Genomic DNA, 20,693 nt, shown 5'->3' with positions numbered 1-20,693 from the left:
TAGGGTTTAATAGTCAGATAAACCCTAAAATATGAGGTAAATAAAATATGTTACCGTATGCAGGGGGGCGCTGCAGTGCGTCGTATGGGGCGCACCAGGAGCCCATCACCATGTTCTGGGGGTACAGGCCACCAGCCATGGACCCGACGCCACCAACGCTGCTACTGCCTGCCAACAATATAAACAACTGTGGACCGCGTTTTCCTGTGTATATCATTATTACATCTATGATATGTAACTATAACCAAATAAAAAGAAAGCCACTAATAGAACCGGTGAATTTAGTCACATTATCTAAAGCCAATTTTACTTACTCACTAATTTAATTAAAATGTAAATAGGTAACTGACCTGTCATAATAATATTTTGTAACCAGCTCGGAGGCAGTAATGGGATGGTATCCATTGTAGGTAGGACGGAGATCGTAGGTATCGGAATAAATTAGCTGAAGGCTGTGTGACCGATAGCGCGACTCGGCGGTCAGAGGTCGGGGCGCGGACTGACATCTGCCGCGGCCTGATCGCGCTACCTACGGCTGCTTATCGCTTCTGATTCACGCGAACGACAAATCGCCTACTTTGCCACCAATCATTTTTATGTACAGTTTAAGAGGAAACATTTTACATTATGTTTAAATAATTAACACGACTTTATTTTGCTGTCTAATCGTTCTTCTGAAAATAATTTAATGGTAATAGATGACGTATTTCTAATTTTAAATGAAAAATAATTGCTAATAATAATTTTAGCTCTGTCATCGTTTAATTCTTAAGAAATAACTGATTTATGTGACTATGTACCTAAACCTAGTTGCCCGTAACCAATAATAGCTCTATTTCAATAGGTAAGTAGGTAGGTGCTCGTATCCAAACCATCTTAGTTACCATCATGGTTTTGATATAGCTTTTCCACTCCTGTAAGTATACCTAGGAGCAAAAGATATACATACGTTCAATATGTATAGTAAATAAGATTTACTGACTACTATATTGACGCCTATTTAATTAAACCTGCCATTGTACCGTTCGGCATATGAACACGCCAAGGTCGGTCTTTACGTACCTACATGAGTGCTAAAGGGAATGATTTTGAGACGATCACAAATGCTATTGTAAATCTTCAAGGGGCCAAATTCGACATGTGCAACTGTCAGATTTCGCATCCACGTCAAATCAACAGATGATTTTATTCCATACTAAGTGTTGATTCCATCAACGGTGGATAATATCATTTGGTACAACCAAAACTCAACTCTAAACTAAGGGTGGTTCGGTTTGGTTTGCTTGTCACCCTAACTGTGGATTGTTAATGTCGAATTTTGACATTGTACGTATTCGAGAACTTATGATTTTTCCCACATCAACGGGAGATCAACACGATACGTCAAACGTCGCTTGTCGAATAGGGGCCCAGGTTTTTAGGGTTCCGTACCCAAAAGTTAAAACGGGACCCTATTACTAAGACTTCGCTGTCCGTCCGTCCGTCCGTCCGTCTGTCTGTCACCAGGCTGTATCTCACGAACCGTGATAGCTAGACAGTTGAAATTTTTACAGATGATGTATTTCTGTTGCCGCTATAACAACAAATACTAAAAACAGAATAAAATATAGATTTAAATGGGGCTCCCATGCAACAAACATGATTTTTGACCATAGTTAAGCAACGTCGGGCGTGGTCAGTAGTTGGATGGGTGACCGTTTTTTTTGCATTTTTTTCCCTTTTTTTTCATTATGGTACGGAACCCTTCGTGCGCGAGTCCGACTCGCACTTGCCCGGTTTTTCGATGACTGTTCTCGGTTTCTATCGTAATTTACCAGCTTGTCATGAGATGCGCTGGTAGTTACGGAAGTTTGTCGAGATATCTTCCTCATCAGATATGGTTAACTAAGTTATGCTTAATAAAACATTACAACCAAATAAAAAACATAACGTCGCATAGCGTGGGACATTTTGAATAATTTCGCAAAAGCATTGTAACATTTGTAACACGTCTGCTCCGTTGTGCTTAGCTCTGTATCCCATATCTACTATTCATAGTTCCTACCGCCGAGCGCATTCGGGCGTTCGACTCAAGTGGAACATTATAACTACGTCTTCATAAAAATCCGTAACAATTGCTTTGACTTAGGCAATCGCTGGCCGCGGACGTATTCCGACCGCCGGGAATACTGTGGCAGTTGTACGTACCGTAGGTGTCGTGGTGCGGAGTGTGATGGTGATGCCAGACGTTCTGGTGCGGGAAGTGCGCGTATTGCTGGAGGCGGCCTCCGCCCGCCACGTAGCCCAGCCCGTAGCCCTCGGCGCAGTCGCCGCTGCCCGCATACCCTCCCCCGTTGCCTCCGAACATTCTGCTGCCTCCAATCAGGTCAAGCAATTACCATTATTTTCTGTAACCTGTAACAAACATTTACAGTATTGTATGAAAGCTATATTGTGTTCTTATATTTAATACAAATTAAGTAGGTACGGCGTAATTATACGGTCGAAGTCTTTGTTCTTTATTCTAGATAGATTACCCTACGACTATTTTCAATATAGACCAGGAAGTTAGATTATTCTACCATCAATTAGGATATTGATAATGATACGACAAAGCATTCCGTCACGTGGACTCATTGTTCTGTGCAGACCTTATCGCTTGGTCAACTTTTGGGTTAAACAGATAACGTAATGCACTTACAACAGTAAAGTGGACAGCGGTAGCGCTTAGTAAATCAGAGCAAGTGATTATAGTTAGCAAGTGCACGTATCATACCTACGGCATGCAATATGCGCCGATAGGCCGGCGTGTGGGCAACTGACGATACAGCACGCACTCCTGACTTAGTTATCCGCGCATTCCGCTTAGACACGTTTCGGCCGAACTACTCGTGTGGCTTTGCAATAGAGGCTATATCTCACTGTATTTTCCTTCTTAACAGCAAAACGTTACTTGGTTAACAACTTGCCACAGTGACTCCATTACCTAATATCAACAAGTATTGGAAACTTATCTTTACATATGCACCTACTGATTAGTAGTATTTATATTTATAAAAGTATTTAGTTACTTGCGGGTAAATAGAGACTGATATAATATACGAATATTGTATGTACTGTACAAGTAAAAAAATCAGCCAAATCTTTGGCGCTTTATGTTCATGTTTTTAATACAATAAAAATACATATAAACACATTAAATATAAAAAAAAACTTAACATAAGGTGCCGCCGGCAGCGGGGCAAAACTCAAGCTGCCTGTGGCTGCAGAGAGAGAGGAACCGGCGGACTATTCGCGCCGTGTCCAAAATCATCGCCTTCTGCATCTGGCCCTTGATTCAACCACCAAGCGAGTCTCTTAAGATGTTGGTCGAGACTCTTCGCTATTAGACCGTTCGCTGAAACAACTATCGGGACAATGATCGTTGAATCAACATCCCACATGATGGTTATTTCGTCAGCACTTACTGGACTCGTCCTTCTCGGCTTTCACGAGATTCTCATCATGGGGAATGGTGATGTCAACAAGCACAGCCCGGCGTCACGATCGATCCATTATCACAATGTTAGGCTACAATAGTCCTGTCAGTGAGTGACTCAATAATTAATTAACTACATAATAATATATTTATTGTATCAGGTCAGATCTTGTGACCTGACAGGATATTGTTTTTTGTATATTAAATTTTTCGCCATAAGTAAAGCCAAATTTATTTACGTTACCTATGTGTGTCTTATGGCTCCTCTACACGATGGGCCAATGCCGGCCACTCAAAGGGACGCAGCCATGCGGTAGAATGAGACAGCAATATCACTTGATCCCTCTAACGCATAAATGCGTCCCTTGGAGTGGCCGGCGTTGGCCCATCGTGTGGAGGAGCCATTACATGTGTGTAGGTACCAACTTTTCAACTCAATTGGTGCAATAGTTGCGGAGCCAATTGGTTGTGACAGGCAGACGGACAGATGATACACAGACAGACAGGCATAAGGTTTTCATTTTGAGTTACACTACACGTATCCCCAAACAGTTCCGTTACTTAGATATGGACAAACAACACACTGCCCAAATCACTTAAATATAAAATTATACTCTCATAGTGAAAACAAATGTTTTAGAGCCCCACAAAGATTTTTTTTTGTATTCTAGGCCTAAGGGGGTAAAAATGGGACTTAACATTTAAACAACTTCTACGCAAATGTAGTCGCGGGTAGAAGGTAATACAAACAGGTTGTAGTGATTTTTGAAGAATTGATGGGAAAGTACCTACCTAGTGAATTTGCACTCCAAACGGAATATAACGGCGAAGATGAGGCTTTATGCTAATACGCTGATTTTATAAGTTCGAGCATGTAACTTATTAAGGTTTTTAATAAAGAAAGATCGTACGCAATTAGATCCTAAGATTAGTTTCATAACATAATGCAGCTAAACGAATATACAGTTAGCAATATTACTCACAATGTAAGAATATTAAGAATGATTAACCTTCCTAAAAAAATTAAGTCCTCCAATAGTCAGTTAGTATTTTGTATAAAAAGTCTTCTAGAAATCGATTTTCGCTCAAGGCATGTCGGATACTCGTATGTGTATGTTTCGTATCAATGCATTCAGTATGATGTCCTAAACACAAATATAATTACACTAACTAAGCCTAATAATGTTTAATTCGATATATCTATTGTTCCATCCAGCTTAAAAAAGTGTGCCCCGATAATGAATAGGTAGGTTATTATAATAACCACTGAAAAACTTTCTCGATTGAAAATTAAAATGACAAAAAGGACTTATCATGCTTATCAGTCCCGGTAAGCCAAAGTAGTTAGATGTAAGATTTTATTGCTTTAATAAGCACAAAGTTGAATGCAATTCTTATGTTTTAAATGATCCCTTCCATGATAATATGATGTTTATTATGATTGGATATCGCTAGTACATACCTACTTTGGATCACGTCTAGATGGAGCTCATATATTGTCTGCTTATGTTTATGCAAAAAGCTTGTTGCGGGTCGTTATCAGATGTCGCCGATTACGAAATATGTCGCTCCTGTAGGTGTTAGATACTTATTATAGGTACTTATTGAACAGCATATTTGAGAAGACAACCTAGTGATAGGTACCGAGTAGTGGTGGCTAATCTGATATAAAAATAAATAAATAAATATTAAAGGACAATTTTACAACTTTTAACTTCTAATAATAACTGGATTAATACGTGAAGATATAACGCAGATTGTCCAGCAAGAGTTGCGTGCGTGGAGTCACTTCCTATGATAACTTATTCTAGCATTTATTACCGAGAATCCAAATGGATTAAGAACATCGTCCTATTCTACCTAAGAATCAATACCCCGTAGACGTCACTCCTACGTCTTCTACTTAGTGCTATTGAATCGGGCAAACATTGGTTTGGTGTATTTTCGACCTTATTAGTTAAGCTACAAGGCGGCGCGGCCCGCGCAGCCGTGGCTGTACAGTTGTACACGTCTTGATTTATGCGATACATTAGCGGCCGGTGCATGCGCGCTCCGCTCTCCGCGATTTATGACTGCAAACCGAAAATTATGCATAGAATTTATTTTACAATCCTCACTTGTGGCGGCATGAACTTCTTTCACAGGAATTCTCTGCGAAATTCCAATGTCATACTATTATTATACATTAAAAGTAAAATAACTTATTTTAAAACAAGCTTTTATTTAAATTCGCTAAAAACAATAAAATATTTTTTTCTTTAAAAAATTTACTATTAAGTTTTAACGTCATTACACAATTTATATGATATAAAAGCTCGTCGTGTAAGTATACAACGGTATGGTCGACAGTACCTACTACCCTGCATTTTATGTAGGTACTGTGCAAGCCTAACATAACATAATTGGCAACATTCTTCGTTCTGCAGTTCCGTGACTTTTGCTGGAAATTGCATAGTCGGGTTGAATGAGATGAACACCGTCTTTACCGAAGTCTATATGGACGGATGGTATGTCAGTATCATACATTTGTGCTGTCCGGAAGCATGGCCATATGATTTCTATAATATATCCAATAGCACCATTCACCAGACCTTTAGACACATCTACATTGTAACGCAACATCACCTTGGCCCAACGAATATTTCTAATTTCTTAGGTCGGAAGCCCTCCCTTATTTATATCGGATGGTATTGTCTTATTTATATGGGCTGTCTTATTTAATATCGGTTGTTTAGATCTAAATTCATTTTTTCGGGTACACGCTACTAGACCATCCTGTATTATTGATTTGTTCATAGTTACACCACGAGCTCGGAAATGTTCGAGAACAGTTTTGTTGTGATCGTAGACTTGCTGGTTAGTAGGATAAATTCTTAGGGCTTTTTCAATAGCGAATTCGCCAATTGGTTCAGCAGATTAATTAAAATAGAAAATGTTCTGTTTGAAGTTCACCTAATGTAATGAATTCAGGAGGTTTTTAGAAGTTGTGCTACCTTATTGCCTCATATTGTCGGTTAATTCTATTAACGAGAAAGTACGCCATAAGTGTGTGCAACACAAACGGGGACAAATCTAGACGGTCGATCAAAGACTTGATTTCCTTGCACAGGAGGCAACTGCATTAAATCACCAAATACACAAATATTTATACCGCCAAAAAGAAACTCATTGTTTTTGAGTTGTTTAAGTCGGGAATCCACCATATAAAGCATTTCATATGGGATCATAGAGATTGCATCGATGAATAAAAAAATATTGTGCTGCCACTCTTGCCGCATCAAATGCAAGTAATTACCAGTAAGAATAGGCAGGCTGACCACCTTCTGACTCCATCACCAGACCCTGAATATTATCTAGAATCAAAATACTCATCGAAACCAATGAATCAAGCCCAAACTTGAGGACGTTGCGTCATATTACTACAGAGTTCACTCACGTAGCCACCTTCCAGCATCATCATCAGATCAGCTTCATGTCATAAAATATGGGTACAGTCGTCATCAGATATACCTATCGCATAGGCCGAGGTGCTCAAAAATTTCTGAGCATGCACTCTAGCGCCTTGACAATTATAGAGAGACGCGTGTTCAGATATAAGTGAGAGCTTCGGCCGCTCCGATATCTGACGGCGACTGTAAGTACAAGATATATATCCGTTTGTTATATTCGTTATTATTTAGTATCAAAAAATACGACGCTTAACGTCTTTTTGATCCTTATATTTTTTTATGAAAATTTTAATTTTTTTACGCGTAACCAAATTCATATTATGGTTAAGTGTAAGTATGTACCTACATACTTAACTAAATTTAGAAGGGAAATAATAAAATTATTTGTTAAGATGTTTCCGTATCAAGTACTTATTCGTGTCATGCTATTACTAAAAATCTAAATTTAATAGATATCGTTGACCCTACTAATTGTAAGTAATAAACTGTGTAGATGTGATTTCGGGAGACTACAAATAATCCTATAGGTAGAGGTACCGATCGTAATCAGTGCCATAAAATCGAGGGCGGCTCTCTTGTTATTGCATATCAATTTAATTTTGTAGTGTAATAGTCACATTCGAGACATTTTGTAGTGTAGTGTAGTTATGCGTACGAGACTTAAGTATTACTGGGTAACATAATGCATGTTGTGTTTTGTAGATGTAAGAGTATTGATTCGATAGAAATAGGTACTTAAACCAAAACCATTAATAATGAATTATTTATGAGTTCTCTACTTACTGTTTTACCAGAATAAAGGTAGTTATATTTATGAATTGAATATTTGCAGTGTACCATTAGGTATATGTCTTCCTTTTGTTTCTGACACTATGTTATTTAGCAAAAAATAATCCTTATGATGAAGCCTTTCGATCGGTATGATAAATCTACAGGGTGATTTATTTTCTCGTGTAGCGGGTTCGATGCCCGGTTCAACCATGTAATTATTTAAAAATCTATGAATGCAGTTTAAAATGTTTTTTAAATTAAAATAATGTCTTCTTTCAGTAAAATGTTCCATCTCCAATATTCAGGGGACTTTCCCTCCATGTGGCATAGCCGTAGGACGCCCTGTATATTAGAAAAATATTTTATGAAGGTTTACGGTACTAGTACTTTAGGTAGAGCCTGGCTAGCCAAAAATTGTTGACAGATATTTCGTTGTTGTATCACCAATTGTCTATGATTAAAAAAAACCGGGCAAGTGCGAGTTGGACTCGCACACGAAGGGTTCCGTACCATAAAGCAAAAACAAAGCAAAAAAATAACGGTCACCCATCCAAGTACTGACCCCGCCCGACGTTGCTTAACTTTGGTCAAAAATCACGTTTGTTGTATGGGAGCCCCACTTAAATCTTTATTTTATTCTGTTTTTAGTATTTGTTGTGATAGCGGCAACAGAAATACATCATCTGTGAAAATTTCAACTGCCTAGCTATCACGGTTCGTGAGATACAGCCTGGTGACAGACGGACGGACGGACGGACAGCAGAGTCTTAGTAATAGGGTCCCGTTTTACCCTTTGGGTACGGAACCCTAAAAAAGCAAAAAGTCAGATGTCAATTTATGCCATTCATTCAAATTCTTTGTGGTTTATAAGGGATTTATTTTAAATAATATTAATAATGTCTATACTGAGTGAGGTACGCAAACTCGAATTAAGCTCGTAAATATTTACGACAATGTGCGAAGTCGACGTGTAGCGTTGTATAATGAAAAACTGCAATGTTTACAACTCCTAGACAATAGTAAACAAATTAGGAGGTTGGTGCTCTATAAATATTTTGATACTTAGTATTTAGCATATTTGACATAGTACTTATGTATTTTTTGGGTGATGGATTAATATTACGGTATTATAGAGCTAGGTTTTATTTACACTACATTTAATTTTTCGCCTTGTAACAATGCTATATGGTGAGAAAGTGTTAACATATGTGTTTATCGTTGACTGTACTTTACATAGTGACAGAAATTATGTGAGCTGACTTTGAGTGCACGTCAACGTATATTTAACTTATATCCTTAGGTAACTTACGTGTGCACAAAAAAACAAAAATATTTTCTAGTATCAAAACTATGATTCCTACTACACAAAGTGTGACCAGCCCAAGATTTTTTGAATTTCCCGCCAAACATTTGTGTAATATTTCAGTAGCCAGACTCTATATGGTAACAATGATCTGTTACTTATAAAGGTTAACAAATACAGGGTATAGTAGCCCGAATAGCTAAAAGTACAATCAAAGAATTTAATTTCAGTACCTTTTCGTGCCTTGTACAGTGACAATCAATATGCGACTCGCTACTGTCGCTCATACTATTGTCACCGTGACAAGGTACGAAATGGTACTAAAATTGAATTCCTTGACCGTACTTCTGCCCTATACATTATACAAGTACCTACTCTCCGTCAACTAAATTAGGTAAATGTACATGTTGAAGCTTCGACCGACCTAGGCCAACGTGCGGGTACCGGCGGCGGCGCAGGCGGCGCTTTTAGACGCACTTGAGATCTCTGCGCAGCGTCTGCTGCGACCGCCAGGCGCCGCCACTTAACCACCACTATGCAACTCCTAATAATACTATCACCCGCTAGGGTTGTCTCTAACGTAGATGCTTCGTTAAAATATTATTTGAATTAAGTTTCTATCACATAAATATTTATTATAAATAAAAATTCTAAAACTTGGAACTTTTACCCCCCACCCCCAACCCCTTGTTACAAATATCAAAATACATATTTCAGGATTTTTAGTACCTAAATCAACCCCTAACCCCCAACCTTATGGAAGTTTTGTATGAAACAAAGATTAGACAAGGCCGTCCGTTCTGAGGGCCTACCTTGAAAATTTTCGTCATTTGCCTCTATCCCTCTTGCATATTGGAACGAAGCTGGCAAATATACGATCACGGTCAGGGGGCCGATTTTTGAATTTCGACCGGTCGATTTCGTGTATTTCATTCAATAATATCTCCAGTACCCGGCATTTAAATTCTACTAATAGAATTGAAAACGAGTGGTCAATACCACTCGATTTCCAATTTCTATCGCTCGTATTACAAAAATTAGCATTTCGCTCTTTTCCACTGATTTTCGAGTGACGAAATCGAACGCTCGAAAAAATTCAAAAATCGGCCCCCTGCCCTCCGGTTACGTGATTTTACCGTTTGTAGCACGCTAAATACAAAATGTGCTGGTTGTATAATTTTTTACATACCTACCACCACCCTTACCTACTTTACAAAAATCGGATAATCGGAACTCGGAACCAAACCTTGAATAAAGTATGTACGTACTTGTTTATCTTATGCCTACTTCTTATGCGATAGGATAGGTCCTATCGCATAAGAAGTAGGCATAAGATAAACAACTAACCATAACTAACCATAGGTGGTTAGTTACATATTCCGCTCCCCATACTGAGTGTAGTCATAGGGTAATAAGGATTTTTTAAACACCTAGAATTTCTGGAACATAAAATAACCAACATTTTTTTGAAATGGTAAATGACAATACCTACCTTATTCTTCTTGCATGGAAACTTGCAAAATTTTAAGTAATGATCATCACACATAACTAAACAAAATACTTACGATATATATACGTAGGTATTGTACGTACAAAATTTTTACCGAGTCATACATGTTATTGATCTCGTGTTAACGTCAGGCTGCCTGAATGTGTTAACGGCGACATTGAGAACTTGATTATGAGCAGAACCCCAAATCAGCACATAGTCAGGCGTGGCTCACTCCGCGATTTCGTACATCCGTCCCACACCAATTTTGGTGGCTAGCCATAAGCCGCGCGCGGCGCTGTCGCCGCCTAACGGTCATATCTGTCCTAATCGTAACAGACGCGTTTTATTAGACAGTGAATCTTCTGTACCTAGTACTATTATTTATTCTGTGACATAGTACAAATATATTGAAGTATCATCCCTGACCGAGAATAGATGACGTGACCCTGTATCTGGCGTATCTTGTATTGATAATCAATCAATGTTCATTACAGTGATAAATCCTAAAAATATCCATCATGTCTGTGTAAGGTAGGTACCTGAAAATTCAATATGAAAATGCAAAAATGATGGTCGGATTTGTCTGTGGTCTTTGACAAATGTTTAAAAATGAATTGTAATAAAAGTTTCTACAAGACATGATGTATATACCTACATATGAAGATAAAGTTGATTTCGGTAGGTACATAAATAAGTAAATAAAAATTTACACGTATATTTAAAATTTTATTAAAATTATTTTTCGTCTTATTCTTATTTTTACTTATGGATTAATTATAGTATACCTACGCATGATTATTAATTAAGGCACAATATTTTTAACTATTCCTTTAAAATTATCGCTTATCAATGCCTTGTATGTACCTAAATGTAAGTATATACTTTTTTAAGTATCTAGATTAATAGTTATTTGTTTTACAAGGGGGCAAAGTTGTTGTTTAACCGCTCGTGCTAATATTGATACCCGAGCAAGCGAATGATACCAAAATTGAACCACGAGCGTAGCGAGTGGTTCGAAAAATGGAATCTTGAGCGTTGCGAGGGTTTCAAAGCACGAGGGTTAATCAAAATTTGCCCCGAGTGAAACACAAAATTTTTCACCACACTAACCCGAAGCAAATATATCATCATTTAAAAGTCAATTCTACCAGCAAACATAAGAAAACAACTCAAAATTGGCATTTGACTACTTTGCCTCACATGTGAATTAAATGCAACTTTGCTATCAGTTTTTGAAGTGCAAAGTAAACCTTTCCGAGCTCGTGTGGTGAATATTATTTTAAGGCATTCACTGCTACAGCTACATATTCAGTTGCTATCGTTCAAATGTCAGCTTCCTATTTCGAATGATTTCTGAGAAAAAAACGCCTGTGTTAGATGACATCGAAGTGATACCATATGTTCCAATTTGTCAAGTTTAGTTGACAAGTTTGGTGGTAAGAGCTGTAAATCAGAGTTGGGGGAGTTGAATTTCTAACTGTCATCCTGTACCTATAATAAGTCGCTTCTATACATATGCAACAATTTATTATAGACACCAGTCACAGTGCAGGCTGCTAAAAAATAAAGTTTTAGTAATACTTCTCTGTTTTATGAAACACGTTTTTGACAATTATAATTAAACTGTGTATGATTGGGGTGGTAACGGTATATAATAGGTACCTAAAAATAATTAGGTACGCAGAGGTTTCTTAAAGCTTCTACGGATGACAACAATATACATTCTTCACTATATTTTATATTTAAATAACCATACAATGATACCTTATGGGTCAATATTTAGATTGTAAACACCTATCTAATTTGGAGGACTTAAGCCAAGTCATGTTATACTCAAACCTTTCAAGAAAAGAGCGCACCTATCTTCAAGGCCGGCAACACACTTTAAATCCCTCTGGAGCAACTGCTGGGTGTCCATGTGTGACGGTATTCGCTTACTATCAGGCGATTCATCTGCTCGTTTGCCTCCTATTTATCATAAAAAAGTATAAACTATTAGGTACCTAACGTTAAAGCCTAAAATATGATGGATTAGTATAGTCCCGAATGAACGAAAATCAACAGCGTGAAGAAAGATGACGATACTAAAGGAGCGACATGACACTGGCTAATAGTCGATGATGAGAAACAAAGGTCATAAAGATGCATAAGACACAGTTCCCACATTATAGCGGGACTGCGTGCATGTGGCGCCGAGTGCGGCGGCGGCGTGCGGCGTGCAGGTGCAGCCACTCCAGCGCCGCCATGTGACTCCGCCACTCCATATCACCACTTTTTGTTTCATTTTTAATTGCCAATTCAATTAAAACACTGGAGGCTGGTTGAACTGAAACGGCCGCCACTTTATATTTATTTTTCTAAATAATTAACATGGCTGCTCATAATTAACATGGCTGCTAAAAAGGAAGGTAAAATTAAGCTGAATAAAGTTTATAATATTTATAGCTTTCATATAGTTACATTTGACGCTAAAGTACACATACTTACATACATTTTAACATTTTGCTGTTTATTTGGTGTACCGCAATTGAAATCGTATTCTTTTAACTAAAGTGCTGATTAAAGCTATACCCATCTAATGTTCACCTCTAGTATCCACCACCCTATTAAGTGTCGCAAGGTATGTATGTACTATGTATTTGGATTGTTTCAGGTGCCCTTTCTTCAGAAATAATTATGAATGATTATATATTACTTTTACGCTCAGGCTTGGAACTTGAACTCTTAGGTTGAACTCCTAAGTACATCCTCCTACAGCCTATCCTGTGCCGAGAGGTTCCTCTTCTCCCCATTTCGCTCACCCAAATCCTCAGAGTGACGTGCAGCAGCTAGCTCGCATCCATGTGACGGTTTCCTGACTGGGCCTACCTATTGGGTTTGGAGTGGAATTCTACCAGGATTTAATAGAGTAAAACATTATTTGCGCAGACAGAAGAACGATATATATATTCATTTCTCAAGTACACTGATAAATATAGAAAACCACAGATAATTTAAAATAGTCGCCAGCTCATGGCATAAGGTTTACAAGTTTTATAACCGTTAGGTTTGTATGTTCCAACACAAATACTACCGAACGCCAAACACAGTAACTTTTGTGATATTAAATTGTTTTTCCTCTGAAGAATTATTGTCTGTGGTAATTGAGTTTTGAGGAAGGGTGCGAAATTAAACAGTTAATAGAGTCATAAACGGCCGATAACGGTATTTGGGATGAGTTTTTGCAAAGCGTGTTGGCGCGTGCTGTCGAGCCGGCGCACCATGTGACGCCCCCTGCGATTAGATAAATGCTGAAATATTGCCGCCGACACCAATTAAATTACCGCTCGCCCTGCGCTACGCTGCGCCGGAGCATGCGGGCGCCCAACTCCAGTTTTTTCCGTTAACACGAACTCCATTAGCTGAAACCTTGACTTGCTGGCTTATCTTCCGGTTAATTACCCACGACCTTATATTTAAAGCAATTAAAAAGAAAGGAATAAGACAAATCACATAAACCAGTCATAAACTATTTCACTGTGTTTTAGCCATCCAACCATTTTTGTGAGTAAATTAATTCTCTGAGACACACCTATAATTACTTACCAAAATATTACCTACATAGATTTTACATCTTATAAAATTTTTAACAACGAGCGCCCAATTAGGGCGTTTGTCGTTGCTAATAAAGGCGCATAAAGTTAAACTAACGTCTAAAAAGTTGGTAGGTAACTACTTGTACGTATACGTACGTATATTTTAAAGTGGTAATTAAATTCCTTAATTATTTGTTTATGACTTGTCGCTTCAGTTTAGTCTTAACTATATGATATTGATGGATTTCTTTTTTATAAAAGTATAGTAAAGTAGTAAATTTAGATGAAACGCAAAAAAGTAATTTCAAAATTAATAATTATTTTTTTGCGTTCCTGCAAAGTTTGTCCATAAATGTATTTGTAATATTTGTATTAACAAAAAATATGTTATGTTTCCGTTGTTTTCAAGAAGGTAATATATTATCGTGATTTGGTTTTCGAAATCGTAAGCTTCGTTATGCATTGGTTTGGTTTAGTGTTTAGTATTTTATCGTAGTGCAGTTAAGGTGTAGTTTCGGCTAAGTGCGAGTGTGGCGGGCCGCGAGTCGGGAAAGCCTCCGCCCGGGCCCGCGGCCACGCCTGCCGCCCGCGCGACCGCCGCGCGCCGCCCCGCGACCCGGGATAGCCTCGCCTTTGATCTCCCCTTCGGCTGACCCTCACCACCCGCTACACTCGTTCAAACTTACTTCAAACACCTCGCTTGAGTTCATTCCGAAATTCAAATTTTAATACATAAATGATTGGAGTAATAAAATAACGTATAGGACGAGGTCAGATGTAATTGTAAAGGAAAGTTATGTTCAATGGTACCTAATAACATGCAGTATTAGTATTTACCTGTAGCTTTTGGTGACAAACAATAAACGTAAAATTGGTGAAAAAATGTACAACACGTCATTCTTGTTTTAAGGAAATGCTACATGGAAAACATTGTTTACTTTTAAATAACCTATATCCTACTGAAAAATCTTAGGTAAGGTCAGATAAGAGAAACATAGTTTATTTTGCTCGGGGAATGTGGAACCATAGAAGGAAAGCCCATTTCCGTAAGTATTTTTATGTTGATCAATACAATTTAATTTTTGGTTTACTAACGAATGGGCCAAAAACGTTTCCCAAAGTATCACATCCCAAACTATGTTTCCCAAATTATCATTTCCCAAAAAAATCTTTGGCAAAACAACTTATCGCAAATTTTCAGTTAGCAATAGTCTTTTTGGCAAGTTATTGTTTAGCAAATAATTACTTGGACAAGTTTCATTTTACCAAATATTCAGTTAAATGTATCATTAAGAATAACTTACATGTCCCAAAATATTGCATGGCATACAATTTACATACCAATAGAGAAGAGGCTGCAGAATTTTATTTTTCTGGTATTTAACTGATCATTACATATACATAGTAAAATGTAACGTCAAAAAAAACATTCTTACTGCCAAAAATATGTAGTAAATGATCACTAAAATTAAAACTCCATTTTAATGTAAAATGACAACCACTTACATCTATTGCTATTCTATTAAATCATTTAACACCAAAGTAATTATTGTAACCCAAAAATAGTAAATAACTACCTAACCACATTTTAGTTTAAAATATAATGCAAATTTTTTACACCTCGTTATTCTATTAAATTAATTAATTAATCCACTTCGATTACCTTTTTCTAGTACATAGTATTTCGTTTCTGTAAGGATCTAGTTCTAACCTAACCTAACCCACTTTTCTAATAGCAATTCGATTCTGTGAGGGTCAGAATTCTAACCTAACCTAACCCACTTTTCTGATAGCGGCACTAGCGGTTCCGTTTTGTGAGGATCGCAGTTCAAACCTAACCCAACCCACCCAAATTACGTAGAATTTAACGTACCAATATTAACATAACAAAAAGTACAAATTTAAATAGAGATGCCTATTTGTCAAATTTGCGAAATGACAATTTTGACCAAACATCTTTTTGGAATATAATATTAGCCAATAAAAAACGTTTGCTAAATAAGTTTTTGTCCTAAAAACATTTGACAAAGTAAAATCATGCCAAATCATAATTTGACCAAATAAATTATATGCGAAGTGTAACTTTGCTAAAGGTTCCTTTGGGAAATGAAACTATTGCGATAAGTTTGTTGGGAAGTGAAATTTGGCGAAACGTATTTGGCCCAAACGAAAGTACACCTTAATTTTTAGGGTTCCGTACCCAAAGGAGTACTACAAAAGCCAATCGTAATAGCGTGTAGTCAATCATTTTCGGATAAATCAAAGAGGACAAACACACTTTCGAACAACCTAAGTATAGCTGTAAAGTCATACTTGACATATTCGGTACATAAATCTGGGTGATCTCAAAACATGACCGTTCGTAAAGTAAGGTAAGGTAAACGTACTGGTGCTCGACGCGGTCCCAGTACATGTCATCTTGAAACTTAAATCATTGCCAATAGAGGTGACAGGAAGGTGTCATCTATTGGGCATTAGCACAGAATAAGTAATAGTATTATCATACAGAACGGACACGCACCGCCCCGCCCCGACTCGGATTACCTCGCCCCGCGACTGAGTTCTGACGGACTCCTGACATACTCTCAGTTCGGCTAGCAACGCCGCGGCGCGATGACGCAACGTTCAAAATGCCGATGTAAGGTAAAGGGCCCCTGTTTCGGCAGGTTAAGGCTCTTGAGAGTGAGTTGAGAGTTTGTGTATTTTTTTTAAATATTATTATCATATCATTACCTTGAAAGCTTTTGAATATGATATATTAGTTCTTTGTTAATAATTTAATGTATAAACTGTAGGGTTTTAGTTGAAACTTTTTTTTATATGATTTTTTTCGTGAACCTCTTATTTGGCTCCCATTTCGTGATACAAATTTAGGTCAGCTCCTAAATTCGTGAATTCGTGTCCCCTGTTTCGGCATAAAGTTTTCTTAGAGTAGTTGGTGATAAATTGATAATTTGCTGATAATCATTTTAAATATTTAACGGTCTTACCTACTTACGAATAATTGTAAGGTCAAATTAAAAATAATAATAAAAAAAAGGTTAAATTGAGAGCTAGCTTAAAGTTTTTTGTACTCGTCGACTTTAATGGTTGAATTAAGACTTAGGTAAACCATATGGGTACTTTAATACTTGATTAAAAGTCAAACTATTTAATTTACTTTATTTTATTTTATTTTAAATAAAAAATAAAAAAATAGAATTAAAAAAATAAAAAATAATTAAAAATAATAATTATTTACAAAAAATAATTTACTATCTTATATGTTAAAAATAAACATACACAAAAATAAATCAAATTTCAATAATAAATAAAATTGTGCTAGTAGTTAATATGAGAATACGTGGAACATACCTTAAAATTTTTAACTCGGGTCACATTCAAACTCGTTTTATGAGAATTCTAGTGAAAAAAAACATATACCGAATTTCGCTCATACGAAACTTCATGAAATACATTAATTGTTTTCTAATTTATTTTTTTAATTATCTTTGTTGTTATATTTAAAAACAAGCACTCAAAATGTATCTAGAAAATCCTTGATTCGTTAGTGGCACGAAATAGGAGACACACGTAAGATAAAATGACCGCTATTTCGTGAGTCGATTTATTGCAATTTTAAGTTATTTCTATGCATATATTCAATCTTTTTTCTTATCAAATCAATTACTAAGGAACCCACAGAAACACTCCCAAAAACTTTTATTCGAATGGGTTTAGCTTTTCCTTCCTATAAGCTTAACAAGTGAGAGCGCGCACCTTACGCCTAAAAAAAGTGCACGCATACAACACAGCTATTCGCGGCCGTCTAACAGTTTCGACCGTCGTATTACTCTTAGTTTAATCACTAAAATATTGGTTATCATTTTATTGAAGAGATGAAATAATACAGATTTTTTTCATATGTATAATTTGAATAAAAGATATTTGAATTCCTTATTATTTGCGCCAGAAAAAAAACTAACGAAATAACGTACTAACACGAACTTGGGGCCGTTTACCTTATTTTGCGATGTATGGTTGTTTTTCAAATTCACGAAATAAAGAACATTTATTTTTATTATACATATATTAAAAAGTAGCGTTTTGTAATTATTTATATTTAGTCCACGCTAATTGTGTATCGACAATTCGACATGACATTTTTGGTAATTTATTGCCGCACCATACTTTACGTAATATTTTACGGCCTTTACGGGTTACGGGTGAGTTCGCTTATACGTTCAAATAATATTAGCTGTGACCTGTGAATAGAACAGTTTATTATAGCAAGGATCTAGGAGAAAATACCATCTTGTAAATTATGTTTGTTTCTTTAATTTTAGGAATAAAAATGTTTGATATTTACGTTACGAGTACAACGATAACGCTCCGTGAACTCAAAAACATGTAAATAGTAGCCCTAAGCGACTTACTCACACAATGACGCGTGTACAGACGTGCCGTTCACACATATACACGCAACTGAGTTTTGATGTATGGCGTGTCCGCCCTGTGGCATTAGCATGTCGAGCACTAGTACGTTTACCTTATAGGCACTTTTAGAACACACGACTGGTGCGTATATTTTAGCGTTTGAATCTTTTAAGTACTTATTTAAAATGAAATATTGCAATGTATCTCTGATTCCTACAAACCTACTTGTTCTGCTTTGATACCATTCTATAGGTTCTATACATAATGTAGGTACTTAGTTTTTTCTTAGAATGTTATCAAATGATAAATAAATACTTATATAGGAAAAAGAATGACAATCCTGATTAAGAAGTAAATGTAAATTTTCATATAAATACCCTTAATTTGGTCAAAACTGTTAAATTAGGTCAAAGAATATTACATGTTGGTTAAGAGTGTAAAAATAAAAAGTTAACACTATTTTATTTATTTGAATAACCTCAAATTATTTTTATGAGTAAAAAATTAATCTATGTTTCAAAATTAGTATTGTGATTTATTTATACTCGTTTGTAGTACTTCCCGTTTTAGGCTACCCCTAGCCTAGTTAGCAAGGCGGGTTTTTGGGGAGTCTTAATAATAGGTATTTTTTTGGGTTCCGTACCCAAAGGGTAAAACGGGACCCTATTACTAAGACTGCTGCCCGTCCGTCCGTTCGTCCGTCTGTCACCAGGCTGTATCTCACGAACCGTGATAGCTAGACAGTTGAAGTTTTCACAAATGATGTATTTCTGTTGCCGCTATAACAACAAATACTAAAAACAGAATAAAATAAAGATTTAAGTGGGGCTCCCATACAACAAACGTGATTATTGACCTAAGTTAAGCAACGTCGGACGGGGTCAGTACTTGGATGGGTGACCGTTTTTTTTTGCCTTTATTTGCATTATGGTACGGAACCCTTCGTGCGCGAGTCCGACTCGCACTTGCCCGGTTTTTTAATCAAAATGTCTATAAGACACCGTCTTAGATTTAAGTTCCATATTTTTATTGTGGAATGGAATGGAAATCGTTTGTAAAATCAAAGAAAAACTAAAAACTTTAGGCCTTCTCCGTTAGCTCACCCGCTTTAGGCTTCCCTCCCCTAGATACTCATATTGTAAACACAATGTAATATTGTTACTGAATAAATGATGATGATGATGATTGTAAAATCTAGTGATCTAGGACCATATGTACTGTAAAACTTTGTACGATACACGCGCGAATATTAGGTAAATCGCAACTCGTGTCGATTTACACTCGTTGCGAATTTCCTATTTTCCGCACTTGTATCATAAACTATTGTTAAAAGTACCTTTATATGCACTGATTTATCTACACACATTTTATTAGCTCTTTATGATGTGTTCAGATGTGATGATGTGACGGTAGCGACTCCGAAATAAGTGTAATTACTCGTACCTTGAGCAAGTGATATGCAGCCGCTACCGTCACATCCGCGACGGAGCAACGCCACAATCCTGGGGGCCGATTTTTGAAATTCGACCACTCGATTTCGTGTATTTCGTTAAATTATATCTCCACTACTATTAGGCGTTTAAATTCTACTAATAGAATTGAAATCGAGTGGTCAATACCACTAGTTTCCAAATTTTGATCGCTCGTATTTCAAAAATTAGCATTTCGCCGTTTTTTACCGATTTTCGAGTGACGAAATCGAGTGATCGAAATTCAAAAATCGGTCCCCTGGTCGTAGTCGATTGATCGCCCATTTTTCACGAAAGTGGTGCGAGAGTTCGTTATTAAACAACAAAAAATATTTCTTTCGTACGCGCATAATTATATCGCTTTTCCGCCGGTGGTAATGCCACTGTGCGAGAAGGACAGCGATATGATATAATTATGTGCGTGCGGTAGAGATAGGAAATGGCGGGTCAGTGTACAAAATTATTTTTTCTTGGCGTCCTTACTTTAGTAATGTCTATTGCTCTGTTTCTCTGTCAATTAACCAGACGTAGACAGAGCTAACTCTATCTAACATGGAATGATATGCTTCCAGGTGTATTAAATATTGATAAAATCGATATATTTTATTTGACTCCGCTTAAATGGAACTGCTTGTTTCGTATGATATTAAACGGACTCCCAAGATCGTCTTTTTAAAATGAATACTCAAGCAAGAGCGTCACATAATCTGGAGTATTGATCTGCTCTACTCATATTTTTATCCCCGCTTGGCACTCTTGCA

General features: G+C 36.8%; 1 protein-coding gene and 1 long non-coding RNA gene across 6 annotated transcripts in view; one reads left to right on the top strand and one right to left on the bottom strand.

The window, feature by feature from the left end:
* Positions 1 to 20,693, bottom strand: part of LOC134679010 (GATA-binding factor A-like) — a 66,271-nt gene that overhangs the window by 23,015 nt on the left and 22,563 nt on the right. For 3 of the 5 annotated variants that reach the window (XR_010100275.1, XM_063537798.1, XM_063537799.1), the window contains exons 2-3: positions 2,188 to 2,394; positions 55 to 168 (exon numbers count right to left, since the gene is read on the bottom strand). Coding sequence is in view for 4 of the 5 variants with exons in the window: in XM_063537798.1 (XP_063393868.1) it covers positions 55 to 168; positions 2,188 to 2,347 (274 nt within the window). In the remaining variant the exon portion in view is untranslated. Of the gene's footprint in view, positions 1 to 54; positions 169 to 350; positions 567 to 2,187; positions 2,395 to 20,693 lie in introns of those variants that run through there. The other 2 variants (XM_063537800.1, XM_063537801.1) reach the window with 2 other exon arrangements.
* The window catches only part of LOC134679018 (uncharacterized), a 473,913-nt gene that overhangs the window by 439,518 nt on the left and 13,702 nt on the right, over positions 1 to 20,693 (top strand). The gene's annotated exons all lie outside the window — the stretch shown is intronic.

This window comes from Cydia fagiglandana, chromosome Z (genome assembly GCF_963556715.1).
Source record: "Cydia fagiglandana chromosome Z, ilCydFagi1.1, whole genome shotgun sequence".
Classification (NCBI taxonomy): domain Eukaryota; kingdom Metazoa; phylum Arthropoda; class Insecta; order Lepidoptera; family Tortricidae; genus Cydia; species Cydia fagiglandana.
The sequence above is the reverse complement of the archived record's forward strand: the minus strand, read 5'-3'. Positions and strand labels throughout refer to the sequence as shown.